The 20,174-nt window shown below is 37.6% G+C and overlaps 1 protein-coding gene and 1 pseudogene across 1 annotated transcript; both read left to right on the top strand.

The window, feature by feature from the left end:
* The first annotated feature begins 11,588 nt into the window (after nucleotides 1–11,588).
* On the top strand, nucleotides 11,589–12,558 carry LOC147475406 (uncharacterized; annotated as a pseudogene).
* Nucleotides 12,559–18,048: 5,490 nt separating this feature from the next.
* Nucleotides 18,049–19,529, top strand: LOC147475405 (ATP-dependent DNA helicase Q-like 3). Its single transcript, XM_086585406.1, has 6 exons — nucleotides 18,049–18,425; nucleotides 18,527–18,676; nucleotides 18,852–18,944; nucleotides 19,034–19,099; nucleotides 19,200–19,333; nucleotides 19,520–19,529. Exons 1-6 carry the CDS (start codon nucleotides 18,393–18,395, stop codon nucleotides 19,527–19,529), a joined length of 486 nt encoding a protein of 161 aa, XP_086441532.1. The 5' UTR covers nucleotides 18,049–18,392.
* Nucleotides 19,530–20,174: the final 645 nt, after the last annotated feature.

The raw sequence follows: 20,174 nt of genomic DNA, 5'->3' as shown, positions 1-20,174 counted from the left end.
TGAGTACCTTCATCGAAAACTCTCACGAGGTTATAACTCGGCCCACTAGGGAATTCCTAGTGGTTTAAGGCCTTGTTGCATATGGTCAATGCAATCGCACTCAAATAAACGAGATTAGGTAGAACTCCATTTTTGGTCACTTATTCTAATTTTCATATTTGCTTGAGGACAAGCAAAATGTCAAGCTTAGGGGTGGTTTGATAAGAGCCCAAAACTGTAGTTTTAACCCCTTAATAATCATAATCGTTAGACCAATTATGTGAATAATAAGTAAGAGTTAATACCGACACGTTTTTATGCATTTCAGCTTCAAAGTCCATTATGCTAAAATGTGCCACTTTAGCGAGAGATAAAGGAGCAAAAGTCAGCAGAACTTCCTAATGCCATATCTTTTGGACTCAGCCATTGAGGCCTACCTTATGTCAAAACGACCGCTCGGAAAGAGCTTTGCAATGGTCCAAGCCTTGACCCAATCAGAGGAGCAGAAGTGGACGAAAAGTCTGTGGAAGCTAACTGCAGCTGAAGAGGCCTTTTTTCGATCGAAGAATTGGTTTTGGGCCCCGATTCTCCTGCCCAACCCATGGCTCCAAGCCCATGCACGAATTTTGATCTGATGTATAAAACAAAAAGCTTAGCTCTTTGTTAATGGTAGCTAGTTAGACCTAAATTAAGATATAGAATTATAGATCTAGTTTTATTAATTAAATTAAGTTTTAGTTCCATTTAAATTTTGTTTTAGATTAAATCCTTGAATCATTGTTCTTGATAGATTAGATAAATAAAGTAGTATTTTTATCAAGTTCGAATTTGTCATTTCCATTTTAGATCTAAATTCAATTCTTGTCATTGTTTTATTCCACCATTAAATTAGATTCATTATTGCTAAATTAAGTAAGTCTCAATTTCTCACATTATGTTTAGTTTAGATTCAATGGTAAATGTTAGATTGATGACTCAAGGCTAAACCTCCATTAGAGGGGTTGATGAAGCCTTGATGAAACCTTAGTTGTTTAGTATAGAAACGCTTGTAGCATCTATTCCACTCTAGAAGGTCGCGCTTTCGCCATGAGAATGGGTGGGCTAAATTCACATGCTAGTTAGTACTTGGTAGAAATGCCATGAACACTAGGGATTAGACTCGAATTCTTGCCGCGGAAAACGTAAGAATCGAGATACCACAATCTGTACTAGGGTCATTAAGTTGATTCGAGGTGGATTCGATTCCCCTAATTCCTTTATCTAGAGTCAAACAATAGTATTTCCATAGCATTTGTAGTTAATTTCTAGTAATCATCTTAAGTAAGTATCGTAGTATAATATTTCGTAAAAGCTCATTGACTTAAGAGTGACTAGTTAGACTTAGAAAACAATCCATGCTAGGGAACTAGGAGCTGAACTAACTTCAGACTCCATTTAGTGCACTGCATTGAGAGTAGAAGCTTTGATAATAGACTCGTGAAAAGTACTAAGTTTAGTTTACTTACGTTTTGATTCAGAGTTCATTTCAGAGGTAAACTATTCATTTTACAGTTATCGAAAAGCCCAACCAAAAGGCGTGTTTTCGTGACAAGCAATACCAAACCCTAAAACAAAGAAACACAGCCTTTGAGGTAAACGGTAATTCTAGTAATGGAAACTACAATCGTAGGTGATAATGCCATCACCACTCTCCGCTTCGAAGAGTGGTTGATAACAAAGTAACTACTTTATAGTTACCCCATCCGTAATCCCTACACCAGATATCGAACTAGATACCGCAATAGAAATCGAGGAGCCTACCACGGTAGAGGTACCGCTTAAATCACAACCAAAGAAACCGAAAGCCAAGGTTACACAGTTAGTAGAGCCAAATGCTAAAATATAGAGCTTAAACCACCGTTCCTCAAAAAATTAGCAATGCTAACCAGGGATACAAACTTTGAGGAAATTAGGAACGTTTTCAAGAATCTAACGATAAACCTTCCTTTTCTCGGCCATTAAAAAGCTATCCAACCACGCTTAAGTTTCTTAAAGAGTTGTGCACTACTAGCGAAGACCAACATACCTAAAGACGCCTTTTAACCTGAACAGCCCCCAACTTTATCCGAAAATAATGGAATTGTTAAGTACAAGGACCCCGGTCGCCCCATCGTAAAATGCACCTTAGGAGATTCCCACACGACGATCGCCTTTATTAGACCCAGGGGCGAAGTGTTAACTTACTCCGTGATACTTTGTATAAACAAATAGGTTCTACAGAAATGCAACCTACAAAAATAACGTTGCAATTAGCGGACATGTCAATTAAGTATCCTAAAGGTGTAGTGGAAAACGTGCTTGTTAAGGTTCAGGGATTTCTACTATCCCGCTGATTTTGTTATCCTCGATACGTAAGTCGCTAATGACTCAGACCGATCATCTTAGGGCGCCCGCTTCTTGGCAACTGCGCAACGCGCTTTATAAATTGTCGCGATGGAAAGATGTCCTCATCTTTTGGCCATCTTTCCGCCGAGGTAAATGTTTTAAAATGATGAAATAGTTACCGATTCGTCTGTAGATGGGGAGGTTAGCATGATCGAGAGTTTAGCTCAAGATTATTCTAACAACACGTTCCTCAAAACAATATGTACAAATTCCTTTCTTTTGGAACTTCAGATTTTGTAAATGACTCCTACTTAGAGGAAGTCAACACCATCCCGAGTCCACACCAATTGTAGACCGCCGGTTGCTCCATATATCGATTACTTAAGACTTGCTACCTAAGCAAGTCTTCATTACGCAAGATAAGGACACTTATGAAACATCAACGGACATTCCGTCCACACCACCCTTAAACCTCTTCCCCGGAGTTAAAATATATTCAACTTGATCCGATGGTAGTCACCGATAATTATATCTTCTCTCGTAACTAAGGATGAAGAGACATGTTTAATAAGGGGTGATTAGGGAACATCGGTCTGCGATTGGTTGGTCCCCAGCCGACATTAAGGGAATTGACCCTAATGTTTGCACTCATCGTATCCATTTGGAGGATAACGCCGGACTTCTCGCGAACCTCAGCCGTCGCTTGAACCCTCGCCATGAAAGAGGTGGTTAGGGAAGAAGTCTTGCGATTACTCGATGCGGTATTATATACCCAATCTCCGATAGCGAATGGGTAAGTCCCCATGTAGTTCCTAAGAAATAGGGAGTTACCATGGTACGTGAACGGAAGGGTGACTATGTTGTCACTCAAGGTCCTATGAAATGGAGAATCAGTATTGATTACGTGACGTTTAAATGCTATGACACGAAAGGATCACTTTCCCTTTACCATTTATAGATCGGATGCTAGAACGCCTAGCTGGTCATGCCTTTTATTGTTTTCTACGGATGGCTACTCGCTATTTTCAGATTATTATTGATATTGATGACCAAGAAAAGATAACCTTCACATGTCCCTTCTAACATATGCCTATAAACGCGAATGCCTTTTGGCCTTTGTAATGCCCCCGTACCTTCCAAATGATGTATGCTTCATATATTTAGTGACATGGTAGAGCTTTATGGAAGTGTTCATGGATGATTTTTCTATCTATGGAGACTCCTTTACGTATGTTTGTCTAACCTGCCTAAGGTCTTGACACGGTGTGAAGAAAAGAGCCTCGCTTTAAATTGGGAAAAGTGTCATTTCATGGTCAAAAGGGCATAGTACTAGGTCATATTGTATCTAGTGATGGCATCGAAGTAGATAAAGCCAAACTAGATAAGATAGCTTAATTCTACCTAAACCACGGATCGTCCGTGAGATTAGAGCCTTTCTAGGCCATGCAGGGTTTTATAGGCGTTTCATTAAAGATTTTTCAAAATAGCTAGGCCTTTAACTAACCTTGCTTTTGAAGGATGCAATCTTTGATTTTAATTTTAACTGTAAACAGGCTTTTGAAACCTTAAAAGCCACCCTAACCATCGCACCTATTATACAGACCTCCCGATTGGTCTAAACCTTTCAACTCATGTGTGATGCTAGTGACTATGTAGTTGGTGCCGCTTTGTCTTGGGACGATACTAGATAATAAGTCCACTTTATTTATTATGCTAGTAAAACATTAAACGACGCCAACGGAATTATACAACTATACAACTACTTGAAAAAGAATTCTTAGCTGTCATTTATGCTTTAGATAAATTTCGCCCTTATTTGGTTGGTTCTAAAACTTTAGTTTACACGGACCATGCAGCCTTTAGGTACCTTCTTGCAAAGAAGGATGCTAAGCGAGAGATTAATCCGATGGATTCTTCTCCCCGCAAGAGTTCACATTAGAAATAAAGGACAAAAAGAGGGTCGAAAACGAAGTTGCCGACCACTTATCTAGACTTACAAATGACGATAGTAGTGATTCGAGTCCATACCAACTCTTTTCCCCGATGAGCATCCAGTATGCTATTTTTTCATCACCATGGTATGCGGACATCGTGAAATTATTTAGCGGCTGATGTTATGCCTTATAATTGGACAAGAAATGAACGTAAGAAGTTCTTGGCCGAGTCAAGTTATACTCACCGGGATGAGCCCTACCTTTTAAGTATTGTGCGCACTACACCATAATAGGATATTTGCAACACGCACCTTTTTGATTTGCAACGCTTTATTTACCGTTAGTAAATTGCCAACGCTAAATAAGCGTTGGCAATGTTGTAAAGCGCTTTTATTTGAGTGAATTTCCGAATTAATTGCTAACGCTTTTAAAAGCGTTGGAGAAGTGTTACAAACTTAAAAATTTCAAAAAAAATCGAAATATAAAACATAACTTTTTTTTTCTCCTCTCTCTCTCTCTCTCTCTCACCCCATTATTTTTAGACTCCTCAAAACCTAATTTTCAGATTCAGATTCAATCAAAGAAAGAAGAAGAAGAAGAAGAAGAAAACAAGGTAATAATCTTTCATTTTCTTTCTAGTTTTTTCATTCCTTTCTTGATTTAACCACCGCTTTCATTTTCTCTCACCGCCATTACGTTTTTTTTTTACTATTAATAGAAACTCTCATGAAATCATCTCTTCGAAGTTCCAAAGACTAGTTTGTGATGATGAGTTGTTTTTGTTGGGTTTTTCTTTCTACTTTTAGTAAAAAGAAAAATGTACCGTTTTGCTTGTTTTGGGTTGGGTTCTCTTTGATTTGCTTGTTTGTTACTTTTCCATGTTTTCAAATGTAAAAGATGGTAGCTCAAATGAACGATCGCTTTCACCCACTTGCAAAACTTGATTTATCGCTTCCATTTCAATAATTCAGATATTGAAATGTATGTTTTAATAATATGTTACTGTTTACGTCTTCTTCCCATTTCAATTTTTTTTTTTTTAAAAAACACATTCAAGGCATGCTTCCGCTCAACGGATTAATAAAATTACGAAAAACGACCCATCACCTAAACTCGGGTCTTCATTGCCTCTTCCGCCAAATCCAAGATATGTTGAGGAAACAAATCCATTGCAGGAGATTTGCCTAAAGAATAAAAAAAAATCCATCAGATAAAACTTTCTTGAATTCATATACTCAAAAAAAATCAAGAAAACAGAACTTGTATCGCACCTAAATCACAAGGGGAACTGCTTCCAAAACTGAGATCACCAAAACTACCCTTCTCTTTCAAATACTGACTCAAAAGGTTACAAGTCTGTGAGAAATTAGATTTGTCATATACTTTCACTTGTAACATGGCTGTTATATGTTTGATTTTGTGACCTTTACTGTAAATTGATGGCTGTCTCGTAGCTCTGCTTTGTATGAACTTGAGTTGTTACCCATTACCATCATTCATATATATATCTGGCCCTTGCTTTATCAATAATCATTTGGGAATGTTCTCGTTTGTTCGCTTTTGAAATTTGTCTAGTACATTGAGAATGTGGAATGTGGTTTGCATAGTGTCCTCTCACCATAATATTTTCGACGTAAGGTCATCGATTGTGCAAAAGCCGCTTAGATATTGAGCGACTCTTGTTGGTAAAAGCAAAGAAACAATGCAGATAATAGCAAACCCCTAAGTAAGACGTGATCATCTATAAGGGGCAGGGGGGGCATAAATGGTGTGCTAGTGGTTGTTTTAGTTAGTTTAGTTAGTGTCTTAGAAATGGATGTTTAGCTAGTGGTTGTTTTAGTTAGTGTCCACAGCCCATATTTTGTCTCAAGTTGCAGCTTTACTTGGTATCTAATTCCTCTTCTTTGATCCGGTGATTCCTCTTCTTTGATAATTAATTGTTCCTAGTGGATCTCTGAGATTTAATTTATGTGTGCACAGAGGGTTGTATATGAGCTTATATGAGCTTTGTTCTTGATTTTTGGTTTGCAAGTCAGTTAAGGTATTATCCACAGTTGCACTTTCAGTTTGCTGAATATTGTGTCATATCAGTTCAACCATTTATAGAGGTCACTTGTGAGATTGTAAGAAATCCTCCCAGCTAAATATGTCCGCTAAGCACAAGACGAGTGTATGATTAGAATTCCTAGTTGTGGAATCACCGCTGCTCTTTGGGACCCAAACTTTGTCCTTCAAGATTGCCATTTGAATCTTCCGTTTTATACGTAATGGTTCAGATAGATTTTAATTCCACTCCCTTATCGTTGGTATTAGCGGATCCCAGTCTCTCACCTGTCTTCATATTCTCTCAAACTTCTCTTCAAACCGGGATGCACGATCTAGAGTCCGGCAAATGAATTATTTCAAAACTTGTCCACTTTCAAGAACTGTGGTTTTAGCCTTTGGGGTTTCTCGCTCAAGTCCCTTTTCTCTCTCACACATTTTCCTATCTTTATTATCTTGATTTTGGTGTCACGAAAAAAGTCAGCGACTTTGTAAAGCAGAGAAATATATAGCTTTTTTTTCATGTCATATTACATCATTACAATTAGATTAGACCAAGGTTTTCTCAGTAGTGCATAACAGTTATAAAGCCTATAAGTTTAAAGCCTTTTATGTTCAGTTTAAAGCCTATAAGTTGGTTAAGTGAATCCTTTATGATGACAGGTACTTTGATTACCTTTTCTACATTGATTTTGAAGCATCTATGGCAGAGCCACGTGCACAAAATGCTCGGGACATCTGCGGGTATGTGTTTAACCATTTTACTAGTGTTATTAGCATGTGTTCGCCACACCGTTATTAGCATGACTAGTGACTCCTTAAACTTAAATATATAAATAATGGTCATTATAATTCAATCACCTATCTGATGAACATATTAACTGTAAGATCATAAAGTTGGTTTGGGATTTGTCACTAACTATGAGCAACCATTCACTTAACATGATGCTATTTGCTTTATCTGGGCTTGGCATCACCTGCTCAAGCGTATTACTCATTCATTCATGTATAATAGAGAGCTGAAAATATTTATAAATATGCTCAGATAGTCAGGTAATAGCGTAATATGTAACTAGTACAATAAGAATGTGTAACAAATTGACAAAACTCGGCCGTATGTTTTGTGGAATTGCTCCCTCATACAGTGTCCTGGCCCAATTTGGTTGGAAAGAAACAACAACTAGAAAGTAAAAGCACTTCTCATATCTTGACCAAATTATCGCAAGCATGAAAAACCTTTGGGGTGCTTTTGCTAGATTCTAGAAGTGTGTAGCGCTTCAGGTTTGATAACTTCACATATAGTTGGTTGAGCATAGTATTAGAGTTTTTCTTGTATTATTACGTAAGGTTTCTAAGTCTTGTACACTCTTCAACTCTTAATAAACTTTTTGGTACCTGGAAATATGGGGAAAATACATATTCGCACTACTACAGACTACAATCATATAATGTATAAATCTTATTTATTAGGTCATTAACTTATTAATTGACTAAAGAAACCAAACTACGCTTACATGATAATATCGATATTAGTGTTGAGTAAATGCTAACCGGTGATCCATACCACAATCGTCAATGATATTTAGTAAGTAGCAAATGTTATATTTGGCTATATATCTACCTTAATTATATGTTAGTGTTTAAGACGAGACATTAAATAGGCGCACTTCTATCAGAAACCAACTATTTTTCCTATATAAACAAGTGTGAGAGAAGGCCAAAACTAATTAAGCCATACACTCTTTTCTCCTCAAACTTTTCTCTTCATTAGTCAGAATCACAATTTACAATTATCTATCTTATGACCGTGTCGAAAAGCATGTTGTGAATTTGTGATCATGAAAGTTAATCCCCCTAACGTTTGAAATCGAACTCTTTCCCCGAAAAGTTCTGGAATTCTTTTGCAAGTAAATTTGTGAATTTGTGAATTCTTTTGCAACGCTTTGACACAATCCATTTCTTGCAGTTTGAGGTAATAATTTTTCAGTTTCTTTCTAGTTTGTTACATCTTGGAGAAAAAGTATTAATAAGATTTGTATGGATTGAAAAAAACTATTATAATGTGAGGTTCTCATACTTACCGCTTGGTTCACGCGAGACCGATTTGCTATACTCCTAGACGCTCTTTTGCACTTAAGCAGTTTTTGTTTAGTCTATATCAAAAGCGCTACATCTGTCTAGGATATATCTTATTCAATTCATTTGAGAAGTAAGATTTTCACATAAATCCTGAGTTGTTGGTTTCCTACACGTTGACTTAATATGCATTGTTACATTCGTGGTTTCAGATTTGATAAGGAGCTTAACAGAGATGTTGCTATTAAAGTTATTGATTTAGAAGAAGCGTGAGTTTAAAGCTTCTGAAATTTCTCTCTTTCCTTTATCCTTTCTAGCTTCTACTGTTTCTTATTGAAGTCTCTCTATTAGCAAGAACTACTTGATTCATACATATATGCAAGCTTAGTTTTTAGTATGTAGTTGTGGTTTTGATATGATAATTTCTCTCGTGGTGCTCGAATATGTAGATTAGGTTTGATTTGTTGGCATTTATTCTAGTATGTTATTTAGAATACTAGCAGAAATCTGTATATGCCTTTGACTTGCTAGGCTTCTCTCCCGATGATCGCTCTCTTAACAGTTTACGCTCACTTTTCTAGAATCCGCCAAGAAGAAAGGATTTGATCAGGTCAGTGTTGGCATTATATTGCTTTATTTGAATTACAATGTGGTCTGCTCACTTAAATGAATATTATACTGATATTTCACTCTATATAAGACTCGAGCAAGTATCACACTTGAACCACAGTGATAAGGTTACGGATCTCGGCACACACAGATCTTGGTGCACACACGAATCTCGGATCTAAATCAACAGTGACTTGTAACGGTTGCTGGGATACGTAAATATTGTGTATGATCAGAGGTGTCAATTGTTTGTCTCAATCAATCTCAATGCAAATTTTTTTTTGTGGACTAGCTAAGATAGAAACGATTTTAGACAAAATTAGAAAAGGTTGAGGTGTTGGTTTATCGAGTCCACGTAATAACGTATGCAAAGACCTCACGCGAATTGTGTAGTAACAAAGCAGTCCACGAATAACAACTCTATATAAGAACCGAGCAAGTATCACAATTTGACGTTGGACTGAGTATTGATAGATGCTTGTTGTTTGAAGTTTTCTTATGTTCATGGTGAAACAATGATGAAGTATATGTCGATCGAGGGTTCGGACGGGCGGTGCCCTTGCCTAAGGTGGTAGTATAGCCCAATGTTACGGCAGATTAAATCAATTTTTCTTTGTTAATATTCTTTGTTAATTCTATTTATAGCTATTCCTTTAATATCATAGACTTAGCTAGAATTGAGAATACTAGTGTTTTGCTTGCTACCTAGGCCAAACCGCTTTGTTGAACCGACTTTTTAGAGCTTACTTTTTTGATGTAGTTGAAGTCGAGTTTAGGATTCAACGACTTACACAAAAGCCTTAGTACTCTGTGGTCTATATTCAAGGTTTGATTGTGTATTATGTTGTATCAAATCGATAGATTACACAATAATGTGCTTGTTCAACCCCCACATGTCTAATTTTGCAGAATGTCTCGCCAATTCGGAAAGAGTGGATGAATGAATTGACGGACTTGGAGATGTGTACAAACAAGGGGTGGCTGATTTCATTCAATTTCGCGATTTGTGAACAACCGCGGCTCGACCACGTGTCCTTGTCCTTGTAGAGAATGTCGAAATGGAAAAAGCTTTGTGTTTGATACAATCTCTAGACATTTGATTAGGTACGGGATGGATAAGAATTATCGTGTATGGGTTTTACATGGTGAGAACCCATGTACGGATCCGGTGGTGGAGCCAGTGATTGAAGAAGAAAACACTGAGGCTGAAGGGCTTGGGATGGGGAATTTTGTTGATGCTTCTTATGGAGTGCATGAAGTAGTTGCATGTGATTTGAATGAGGATGAAGAAAATCATATGGGGGATTTTGAACCACCACCTGTTCTTGAACCTGATTTGGGGAAGAGGTACAACGAATACAAGAAAATGGCGTAACAAAAGCTATACCCTTCATGTGAGGCTCCCCGCTACAACACTTTCGGCAATTGTTGACCTTCATAACTTGAAGAAGAAATATGGTTGGTCGGGAACTAGTGTGTCTGCACTTTTGTCCCTTTTGAGGATATGGTTCCCAGAAGGAATCACTTTGCCATCAAAGTACCCTGTAATGAAAGCAATGCTGAAAGATCTAGGAATGAAAGCCACAAGTATCCATGCATGTGAGAACAATTGTATGTTATACTGGAAAGATGATGCTAAGTTAACGGAATGTCGTCAGTGTAAAGCACCCAGATACAAAGTGAAAGAAGGAAAGATGGGTAAGAAAGAAACAAAAGAGCCGAATAAAGTTTTGAGACATTTTCCCTTGATTCCAAGGCTCAAGAGGTTGTACACTATCCCATGGATAGCGAACGAAATGACATGGCACGACCGAGCTACACCTTCTTGGGATCATATGCGACATCCCATCGACTCAATCCAGTGGAAAACATGTAAAAAGAGTTGGCCTGATTTTGCTCAGGAAGGGTAATGTTTGGCTTGGAATTGCAACTGATGGTTTCAATCCCCGTGGAATACAATCCACTAGCTACAGTTGTTGGCCTGTTTACTTGGTACCTTATAATCTCCCCCCTTCTTTATGTATGAAGCCAGAGTTCCAAATGATGTGTTTGCTGATACCTGGGCGGAAGGCACCGGGTCAAGATATCGGCGTTTTCTTGACCATTGTATGAGGAGTTGGAACAGTTGTGGAAGGAAGGGGTGCTGCTTATGACATGCATAAAAAGTATTTTACCTTGAGAGCTATGCTAGTGTGGGGTATTCATGATTTTCCCGCTCTTGGAAACTTAGCGGGTTGCATAACACATGGTTACAAAGCATGTCCGATTTGTTCGGATAACACTCAATCGATATATCTTGAGCATGCAAAGAAGATTGTTTACACAAACTATCGCCCTTTCTTCCGTTAGGTCACCCGTTTTGGGTCGCAAATACTTGGGACTTAAGATCAAGAGTTGAACATTGCTCCACAAAGGTTAAGTGGAGAAAAAGTTATGCAAAGAAGGTGAGTCATATCAAGTATAAGCCGGTAAAATCCCAACAGTAGCAAAAGAAGCACATCCGATGTGAATTTGGATGATAGTGTAGATGATGAAGATGTTCAAGTTACGAGGCTTGGTATAAAAGGTCTATTTTTTTGGGATATGCCCTATTGGCCCACTCATAAATCCCGACATGTTGTTGATGTGATGCATACTGAGAAAAATGTTGCGGAACATCTACTAAATTACATCCTAGACAAGAAAGACAAGTCAAAGGATACAGTAGGTGCGCGAGAAGATATGAGGAAGATGCGAATTCATAGTGGTCAGTGGATGCAATCGGACCGACCACGGAAAACCAATAAAACCGAAGGCTCCATTTGTCTTAACTAAAGACGAGAAGTTAAACTTCTGCAAAATTTTGAAGGACTTGAAGCTTCCTTCTGGTTTCTCATCAAATCTGAGCAACATTGTCGCTTTAAATCCACCTGGTTTGCTCGTAATGAAATCACATGACTATCATGTCATTATGTGTTATTTGCTACCTGTATTGCTTCAACATGCTTTTCCTAAACATCGCGATCTGCGAAGAGCTATTCATCGATAAGCTTATTCTTCAACTTGTTGTGCTCTAAAAGTCTTAGTTCGCAACATATCCAAGAGGCCAAGTACATGGTTGCAGAAGCATTGTGCATGCTTGAAAAATATTTTCCACCATCGTTTTTTGATATCAGCATCCACCTCATGGTGCATTTGGCTGATGAAGCGCTACTTTGTGGAACTGTGCATCAAAGGTGGATGTTTCCATTTGAACGGTATGTAAATTACTTTTACCTTAATATCTTCTCTAGCTTTTTCTATAATTGGATTTTAAAAATTGAAAGTGTATACTTAAATTTCTTGTTCTAATAGGGCGATGAAAGAGTGTAAAAATATTCCCAGCAATAAACGATATGTTGAAGGGTCCATTGCAGAGTCGTATATTATTTCTGAGTCAGTTAGGTATGCTATGGAGTATATGCCCAATTCGCGGGACGGAAATCATAAATCGAAGCGTGTAGCCTTTCTGGATGAAGATGGCGAGTATAGTGATGAAGGGCCTTTGCTCGATGGTAAAGATCGCGGACTCTAAGTGTTAAACAATGGATTCAAATACGTAGATGGGTCCGCTTTCGACTAGACGTCGAAAAGCTTGATGATTACTACAGTGTGTTTTTTTTTGACACATTTGGTTTCTAAACCTACTCTAGTACTCTACATGAAAATACTCATGCGTTGCATGAACGATTTGTAGTGAATACCGCCCTTACAATCTCGGTAGAGGAAAAGGGGGTTGCAAAGTCGGTCTTGATACAAACAGATTTCATTGTCTGGTTATATAACAAGGTATTGTTTAATTCATCCATTAGTTAAATAGGAAATCTGAAGTTAGTAATATTAGCTTTCTAACTATCGTCTTTTTACAGTTATTGGCTGCAAACGACACCAAGAATGACTTATGGCGATTAGTTGAAGGACCATTACACCAAGCTAAAACGTATAGAAAGTATCGCATCAATGGTTTTGTCTTTTCTACTAGGTCGCATGACGAAACAGTTGTCACACAAGATAGTGGTGTTTGCATGGAGGCAATCACTTCGTTTACGTCAAGTAGGAAAGACAAAAATCCAGTAGATGCATCGACAAAGTGGTATGGGGTTATTGAACAAATATTAGAGCTGGACTATACAGACTTTCAACAAGTAGTCTTTTATTGCAATTGGGTGAAGGTGGAAGACAAGACCAATGGCTGCAAGCTCTGTCCAGACTCTAATTTGGTGTTGGTTAATCTTAATAAGATGAAAAGTGTTGATCAGTATTTTGATGAGCCGGTCATTCTCGCTTCCGAAGCTAGTCAAGTGTTTTATTCGAAGGACTTGAAAAATCCTAATTGGTCGGTAGTCATCCATTCACCGAGGCGATTGACGTGTGGAGTTGACTCACTAGATGTGCCAACTGTTTTCCAATCTACCCTTGAGGACCAACCTAATTTGAAGCCTTTGATGAAGTGCTTAACCTGATTGTAATTGTTGTAGTTTCCAAACTATGATAATGTAATGAAATACTTTTGTTTGGATTGAATCGTGTATATGCTTTTATTTATTCTTCTTTCTCACCTTTCATGATTATATTTTTCAGACTGCACTACTAATAGACTATTTTGCAATATATGTTAGGATTTCATTTGAAATGGTATCAGTCAACCACAGCCTAGTGCATCTCAACCTTCCGGTTCGCCTCACATGCATCACACCTTCTACTTCAGTTTCACATCCATCTCAAATTTCAGCGACGTGCAGAATCAGAAAATGTTAGGAAGTTACCTATATTGATTGATATTGATGGTGTTGTCGTTGGTGATAATGCCTCCGGATGGAATACTCGTCTTTGGTAGTCTCATTCGAGCTCAGATCCCGATTTAGTTACACCGATTGGAGGCTTGTACATTCTGAATTCAAGGATAAGGTTTGGAATGCCTTAATGGTAAGGTTTACCTCTGATTTTTTTTTTAATGCATTCTAGACATTTTGAGTTCTAGCTTCATTCACATTACTATATAACTTGTGTTTTACAGTGTGAATTTGAAGTTACAAATGTCGACCAAGCACTAGCTCGTTCACATGCAGAAAAAAACTTTTCTACTAAGTTTAGATATGGAAAATGGGTCTTGAGAAAAGATATATTGAATAAGTTTGAGACCTTGGAAGAACAAATCGCGCGATGCCCAAATGGCATTGATCCAAATCATTGGGAACAGTTTGTAATATATGAGAACACTTCTGAGGTGATGGCAAGAAATGCGAAGAATGGTGAGAATATAAAATTGAATGATTCTCGACATACACTTGGGCGGGATACGTATGCCAACACGTTGCATAAAATGGTAGGTGTCTTTCCATAAATTTTTAAATTTTTATCACGATATGCTAACAATTGTTTACCAATGTACATGTAGAATAAACAAAATCGACAAGATACACGACGGGTAGACAATTTGGAAAGCGGGGACATGAACGTCGTAATGGAACTGTTTTGGAGAGCCGAGCCCGTTATGTGAGTTTGCATTTCACTTGAGTTCCAACTATAATTTTGTTAAGTCTTTGACATAGTATTTCTCTTTGTAAATGATGCACGAACTAACTAGTGTGCGGGCTATTAGTTCGTTACTTTGTTATTATAGACAATTTTTTTCTTGGACCGATTTACCTTAAGTTTGTACTAACTTGTTAGTTTTGAACTAATTTCCATGGAAAACACTATAGGAATTGGTGGAGGCTGCTCAAAAGAAAAGAAAAAGTGCAACTTCAAGTGGAGAGGGCAAAGGCAACTCATCTTGATTTTGATAATGACGAATTGACCAAGTCTTAGGAGCGGACAAAAGAGTAGGGACTCGTGGAATCAGCTCTAACCTCTCTAAGAAGCAATTAAAGCGCATAAGTATTATGCGAAGGTGATGTTAGCACAAACAAGGTCTTCATCAAATTCTGAATTTAAGGGTGAAATGAGTGAGATGAAGTCCTCCATAGCTAGAGTTGAGGGTGTGTTGATGGTGAGTTTGCCTTAAATAAAAACTTATTGTTTTCATCATATATATAATTCTTAGTTTTGTCATTCATTTTGTCGATATGCTTAAGCTTGTAACCAACAATGGAATGTCGAATAGTCAACCGCCACATGGGGATACAACACCCGAACCGATGTTGGCTCCAACTCGGTTCGCCCGTCCGTCTCAACAGAATTTAATGAATATGTTTGAATCTATGAACCCTCCCCGTGAACCCCCCGTGAACCCTCCTGCGAACCCTCCCTCCCTGAACCCTCCCGTGAACCCCGCCCAGAACCCTCCTGCTGAAATGTTGAGTCCACCTCTTAAGGTTACCCTATTAGGTAGAGATGGTGTTCGGTTGCTAGGGGATATGTTATGACAACCACCCCTAATATTTGCCATGGCGTAACCGGCCCTTAGAGGGGAGAAAAAGATCTACATCGAGGAAGTCTTGGTTCCCAATGCTCCTATTTATGATGGACCTCAATTTGGCTGCTTTCGGACCTTAGTGATTTTTGTTGAAGGGGGGCTTTGATTTGGCTTGAATCAAGGTTGCAGATGAGTAATCTATTGTGTGGGATATGCAAACTTCATCTATTTTGGTTTTTTTGAGTATGTTTTTGTAAGTAATGGTAAGAGCCTTTTGCAAGATGTAAGAATGACATAACTAATTTGTGCACTATAGCTTGTTATGATGGTATGATGGTTTATAAGAATGTTTATTGTCCGAATGTTATATTATGAAAGTTTTATGTTTTATGCAGGTTGAAGAGATAACCCCGTTTTAACTCCGCCCGATAAAGGCAAAGTAATGAAAGTCTTTTTTGCCGGCCGTCCCAAGCCCGGATAAAAGGAGGAGGGAGAATGGTGGAACTTTGGAATGAGTGTTCTTTGTCCCAAGCCCGATAAAGGAGGAGGGAGAATGGTGGAACTTTGGAATCGCCCTTGGATTCTTGTAAATCTGTTTTTGGTGATAATGTTGTTGTTTTTAGCAACTCTGGCGTAAGTTGGCATTGCCTAGTCTGTATAAATATCTTGTTTCATACTTGTGGACTAATGTTTATGTTTGATTTTTTTTTATGCTAGGATTAAGCCAATATGATGCTAATGGTTCCAAAGCTCGAACGCTTTGAGCAATCAATTGGAATTCATGTCATTAGACACGGTAAGTCACTTTGTTGCAATTGAATGATTTACTATTGAATAGCATTTCTAGTTACTGCATTTGGATTGCTTTGTGATTAACTCACCAATGTTGTCAACTATTGAACTTTATCCCTAACAGTTGGCATTTGTTTTTATTATTAGATTCATGAAGATATTTCCTCCGTAAACCATCTTTAAGGCTACTCTATGTTACACCGTGAGTTGATCGCGACACCTGGTTTATGTCAAAATTAACAAAGCTTTATACCGAGGCTTGTTGAATCTGATTCGCGATAGATGAGGTATGAACATGAATATTATGCAAGTGTCTTTTACATTAGTTTCCTTATATATGTTTAAATATTAAGCTCGCCTTTTGGTTGTATTTTTCAGGCACATTGCATTTCAAGTTGGGGCCACGACTTTTAGGTTTGTAATCATGATTCTATCTTTTGAAAAATTGTAAGCCATGTCTCATTGTAAGCGTGTTTGTGTTGCTTAATGCCTTAACCAGAGAGCAAACTCCTCAAGGTCATTAGAAAATAATAGCTCCGCGTCTCAGTCTTTAAAAACACTGAGATCTGCAATGAGGCTTTTACTTCAATTTTTTAAAATTTCTGCCTAACCATTGCTATCTATTTTATCAATGTCATGCAGGCCCAGTTATCGGAATCTATCCTCCCTAAGGAACCGCCTTCCGGATGTGCCAATATTGGCTTTAATGAAACCACCTACCGCTCCCAAGTGAAGTTTCCGATGTGTCCTTTTCCTGGAATGTGTCGTATAGTACGGCTGTTATTGTCCTTATTATTGTATTTTCAAATCCAAATCTTTCCTTATGAAGTAAGTCAAATTGAAGGACACCACTTGCTATCATGCGTTTACCTGAGAAATGCTTACACCGGGTCAACGTAATATGAAATTTTATGTGTTGCGCTTGTCTATACTTTGGGAAATTGCACTTTCGGCTTTTTTTTTCTTTACCTAATTTGGAGACAAATTTGTGAACTACTGCATAGTGCATACCGCTTCTATGTAATGCGAAGTTTTGGGATCATGCATATTCCGGTGGTGTTGTGGGTGAGTATAAGGTTGAAAGGATTGCAATCCGCCAAAAGAGTACTATTGTGAAACAAGACAAACTCGGATTTGAATTTGTTCCGAATTATCGATGATTTTTTTATGTTGATGAAAATCCTTTTGTACCATCCTATGAAAAAGGCTCTTTCCCCCCGCCAAGAAGCGTATTTACTTACTCGAGAACTATGATGTCTCAATGGTATCCGTGGTCCCAATCAGATAGATTTCTAGATATACATTTGGATGTTATGATTTTAGGAAGTTGGTATCCGTTCTATTTTATTGCATTTTATTTTGGGTTTCCCCGAATCGATATATTATTTAGCATTCTTTGTTGAAATGTATGAATGCCCCGATTGTTGTTCCCGCATGGGTTCGTAAGGATGTGATGGAGTCATTATGCTTGGCTCTCTTCCGAATTCGAAGGATGATTGGCTCTCTTCCGTATCACAAGTTGTTGTAGCAACAAAGTGGCCTTTGGGTATTTTTTAACTTTACACTCTTGGCTCATCTACAATATTTTAACTTGGCCTTTTATGCCTACAATAGGCTTACAAAGATATTTAAATTAAGTGAACTATGAATAGAATTCCTTGGTGGTTAATACCATTCGTCGACGCGAATGGGCTATTATTGTCCATAAGATCATACCTATCTATACATATCTGTGAGGAAAGTACATGATCAGAAACTGTTGGGAAAATAAATACTTATTTTGTAATTCCATATGCATGCATTATAATAGCCTTATCAAGCACATATGGGTCTAGGCCATGATGGAAATGATACCACTCGAGCATTATATGGTGCAAAAACACTTCTTCCATACATAGATCTTTTATGTCGAACAATTGAAGCAAAATTTGGGATTTTAAAGTAAATCTAGAAGGCATTCTGTTAATTAGATTTGCTGATTTTAAATGCTCTCTCTCTCTCTCTCGTTTTTTGATTCTCATTCTTCTGAACTCATGGGGACAAGCTTTGGATAAAAGTAGTTGTGGCTAATATGCTTTTGATTGCACTTTCATGTGCTAAATGCTAATACATCCTTGAGTTTGTATGATCATTTTTAACCAATAATTGACTTAAGTTTGTGGTATACGCATTTCTTTGCACGCTGGATTCTATTTGGAGCTCTTCCGCTGCATACATGGATGTTGGGGAATAATTGTTTTTTCTTCAGGATGGTATGCTACCAAGTACACTAGTTGTCAGAAATTTGCACTAAGACCATAGGTTCTGATTTCCCCAATGTATTCGAGCTGATGGTTTCTTAAACAAATTGTAGGGCATAGATAGAAAGGATGTCCGAACTGTTTGCCATTTCAATATACCAAAGTCAATGGAAGCGTTCTATCAAGAGTCCGGAAGAACTGGACGTGATCAGTTGCCATCAAGAAGCTTGTTATATTATGGCATTGATGATCGCAGAAGAATGGTACATTTCTTATCTTTAAATCCTCATCCAACAAAGATTGATGTTCTCATCAATCAGATTTGATCATTTATGCACGCTGGGAGGAATTGTTCTTAGCATATCTTTATATACTGCGATCTTCCTACAAATTTTATGGCTCTATTGGAGGTTTTAATTATTTAGGGACTTGTGGCAGGAATTTATTCTCAGTAACCCTGCGAACAAAAGATTACACCCTTCAGACTCTAAAGGTGGCTCGTCAAAGAAGTCTTTGGAAGATTTCAATCAGGTTCACTTCTTAAATGTTAATATATATGCTATAAAAGGATTTCATAAATGATTGTCACACTATTGGAGCCTGGTTACATTCTACTGCAGATGGTGGAATACTGTGAAGGTTCTTTTTGCCGTCGGAGAAAGATTCTTGAAAGTTTTGGTGAACAGGTATTGAAAAAATAAATTTATTTGTAATTTTGCTTGTATATACATTGCTTAAATCTTTCACCATATTGAAACAAGTTGGTTTATATGCGTTTTCAAGTAGGTTCCTACATCATTATGTCAAAAATCCTGCGATGTCTGCCGGCATCCAAAGTTAGTTGCTAAGTATCCGAGGAACTTACTTGTGCATCTAATTTACACAAGGCAAACTCAAGATCTCGTGATCTTTGTCGCCAGGTAATCTATAGTTTCGGTCCCGATATGTTGGAAGATGAGTCATTGAGTCCTATGATCTGAAGACAGAAAAACAACATTCGTTTTACCAGGGGAATTATGTTGACATTCATATATTATTGTGTAATGATTGACATTTCCGAGTAATTTATTAATTGGAATTTTGAGCAATTATTGATCTATATGCAGTTTTGTGTAGTTCTGTTTGACATCTATATTGTGATTTGTGGAATTATGTTTCAGCAGCTCGTGCAATACCAAGATCAATTTACTGAGTTTTGGAATCGTGAAGATGAAGCAAGTCTTTCTGAGGAAGATATATCTGCTTCTGATGGTACTTCATCAGATCCTGCTAGAGATTTTATATAAATGTTCACCGTGGAATACATATTATGTTTATTTAGTTCTGCTTTAGATTTCTATGTTAGTAGCATTATTAGGCCATAAAGCTTCTCTTATCATTTCAAGTTAGCTGCTTAACTTTCAAAAACCCGTCCAATATATGCCTCAGATCAACTTTCATCATTTGCTAGTAGGAACATCTCTACGCTACGCATAAAGCTAAATACTTGGCTAAGAAAATAAGGAAAAAATATATATAAAAACTGTAATATATCGTAATTATCCGGTAGAATAAGAAACAAAAATTTGCAATTGGAATGCCTTAGATGTATATCTATTAAATCCCAAATTTGTACATGATACCGCTTATTCATTTCTTTTCCGGGCTTTGATATGTTGATTAATTGTTTGGCTACCGCTCTTATAGACCGATGAAATGGTGTTATATGGTAATTAACGTAATTAAGTGATCAATGTTTATCCTTCATAGTTTTAGGGAAAG

Source organism: Coptis chinensis, chromosome 9 (assembly GCF_015680905.1).
Source record: "Coptis chinensis isolate HL-2020 chromosome 9, ASM1568090v1, whole genome shotgun sequence".
NCBI classification, from domain to species: Eukaryota; Viridiplantae; Streptophyta; class Magnoliopsida; order Ranunculales; family Ranunculaceae; genus Coptis; species Coptis chinensis.
The sequence above is the reverse complement of the archived record's forward strand: the minus strand, read 5'-3'. Positions and strand labels throughout refer to the sequence as shown.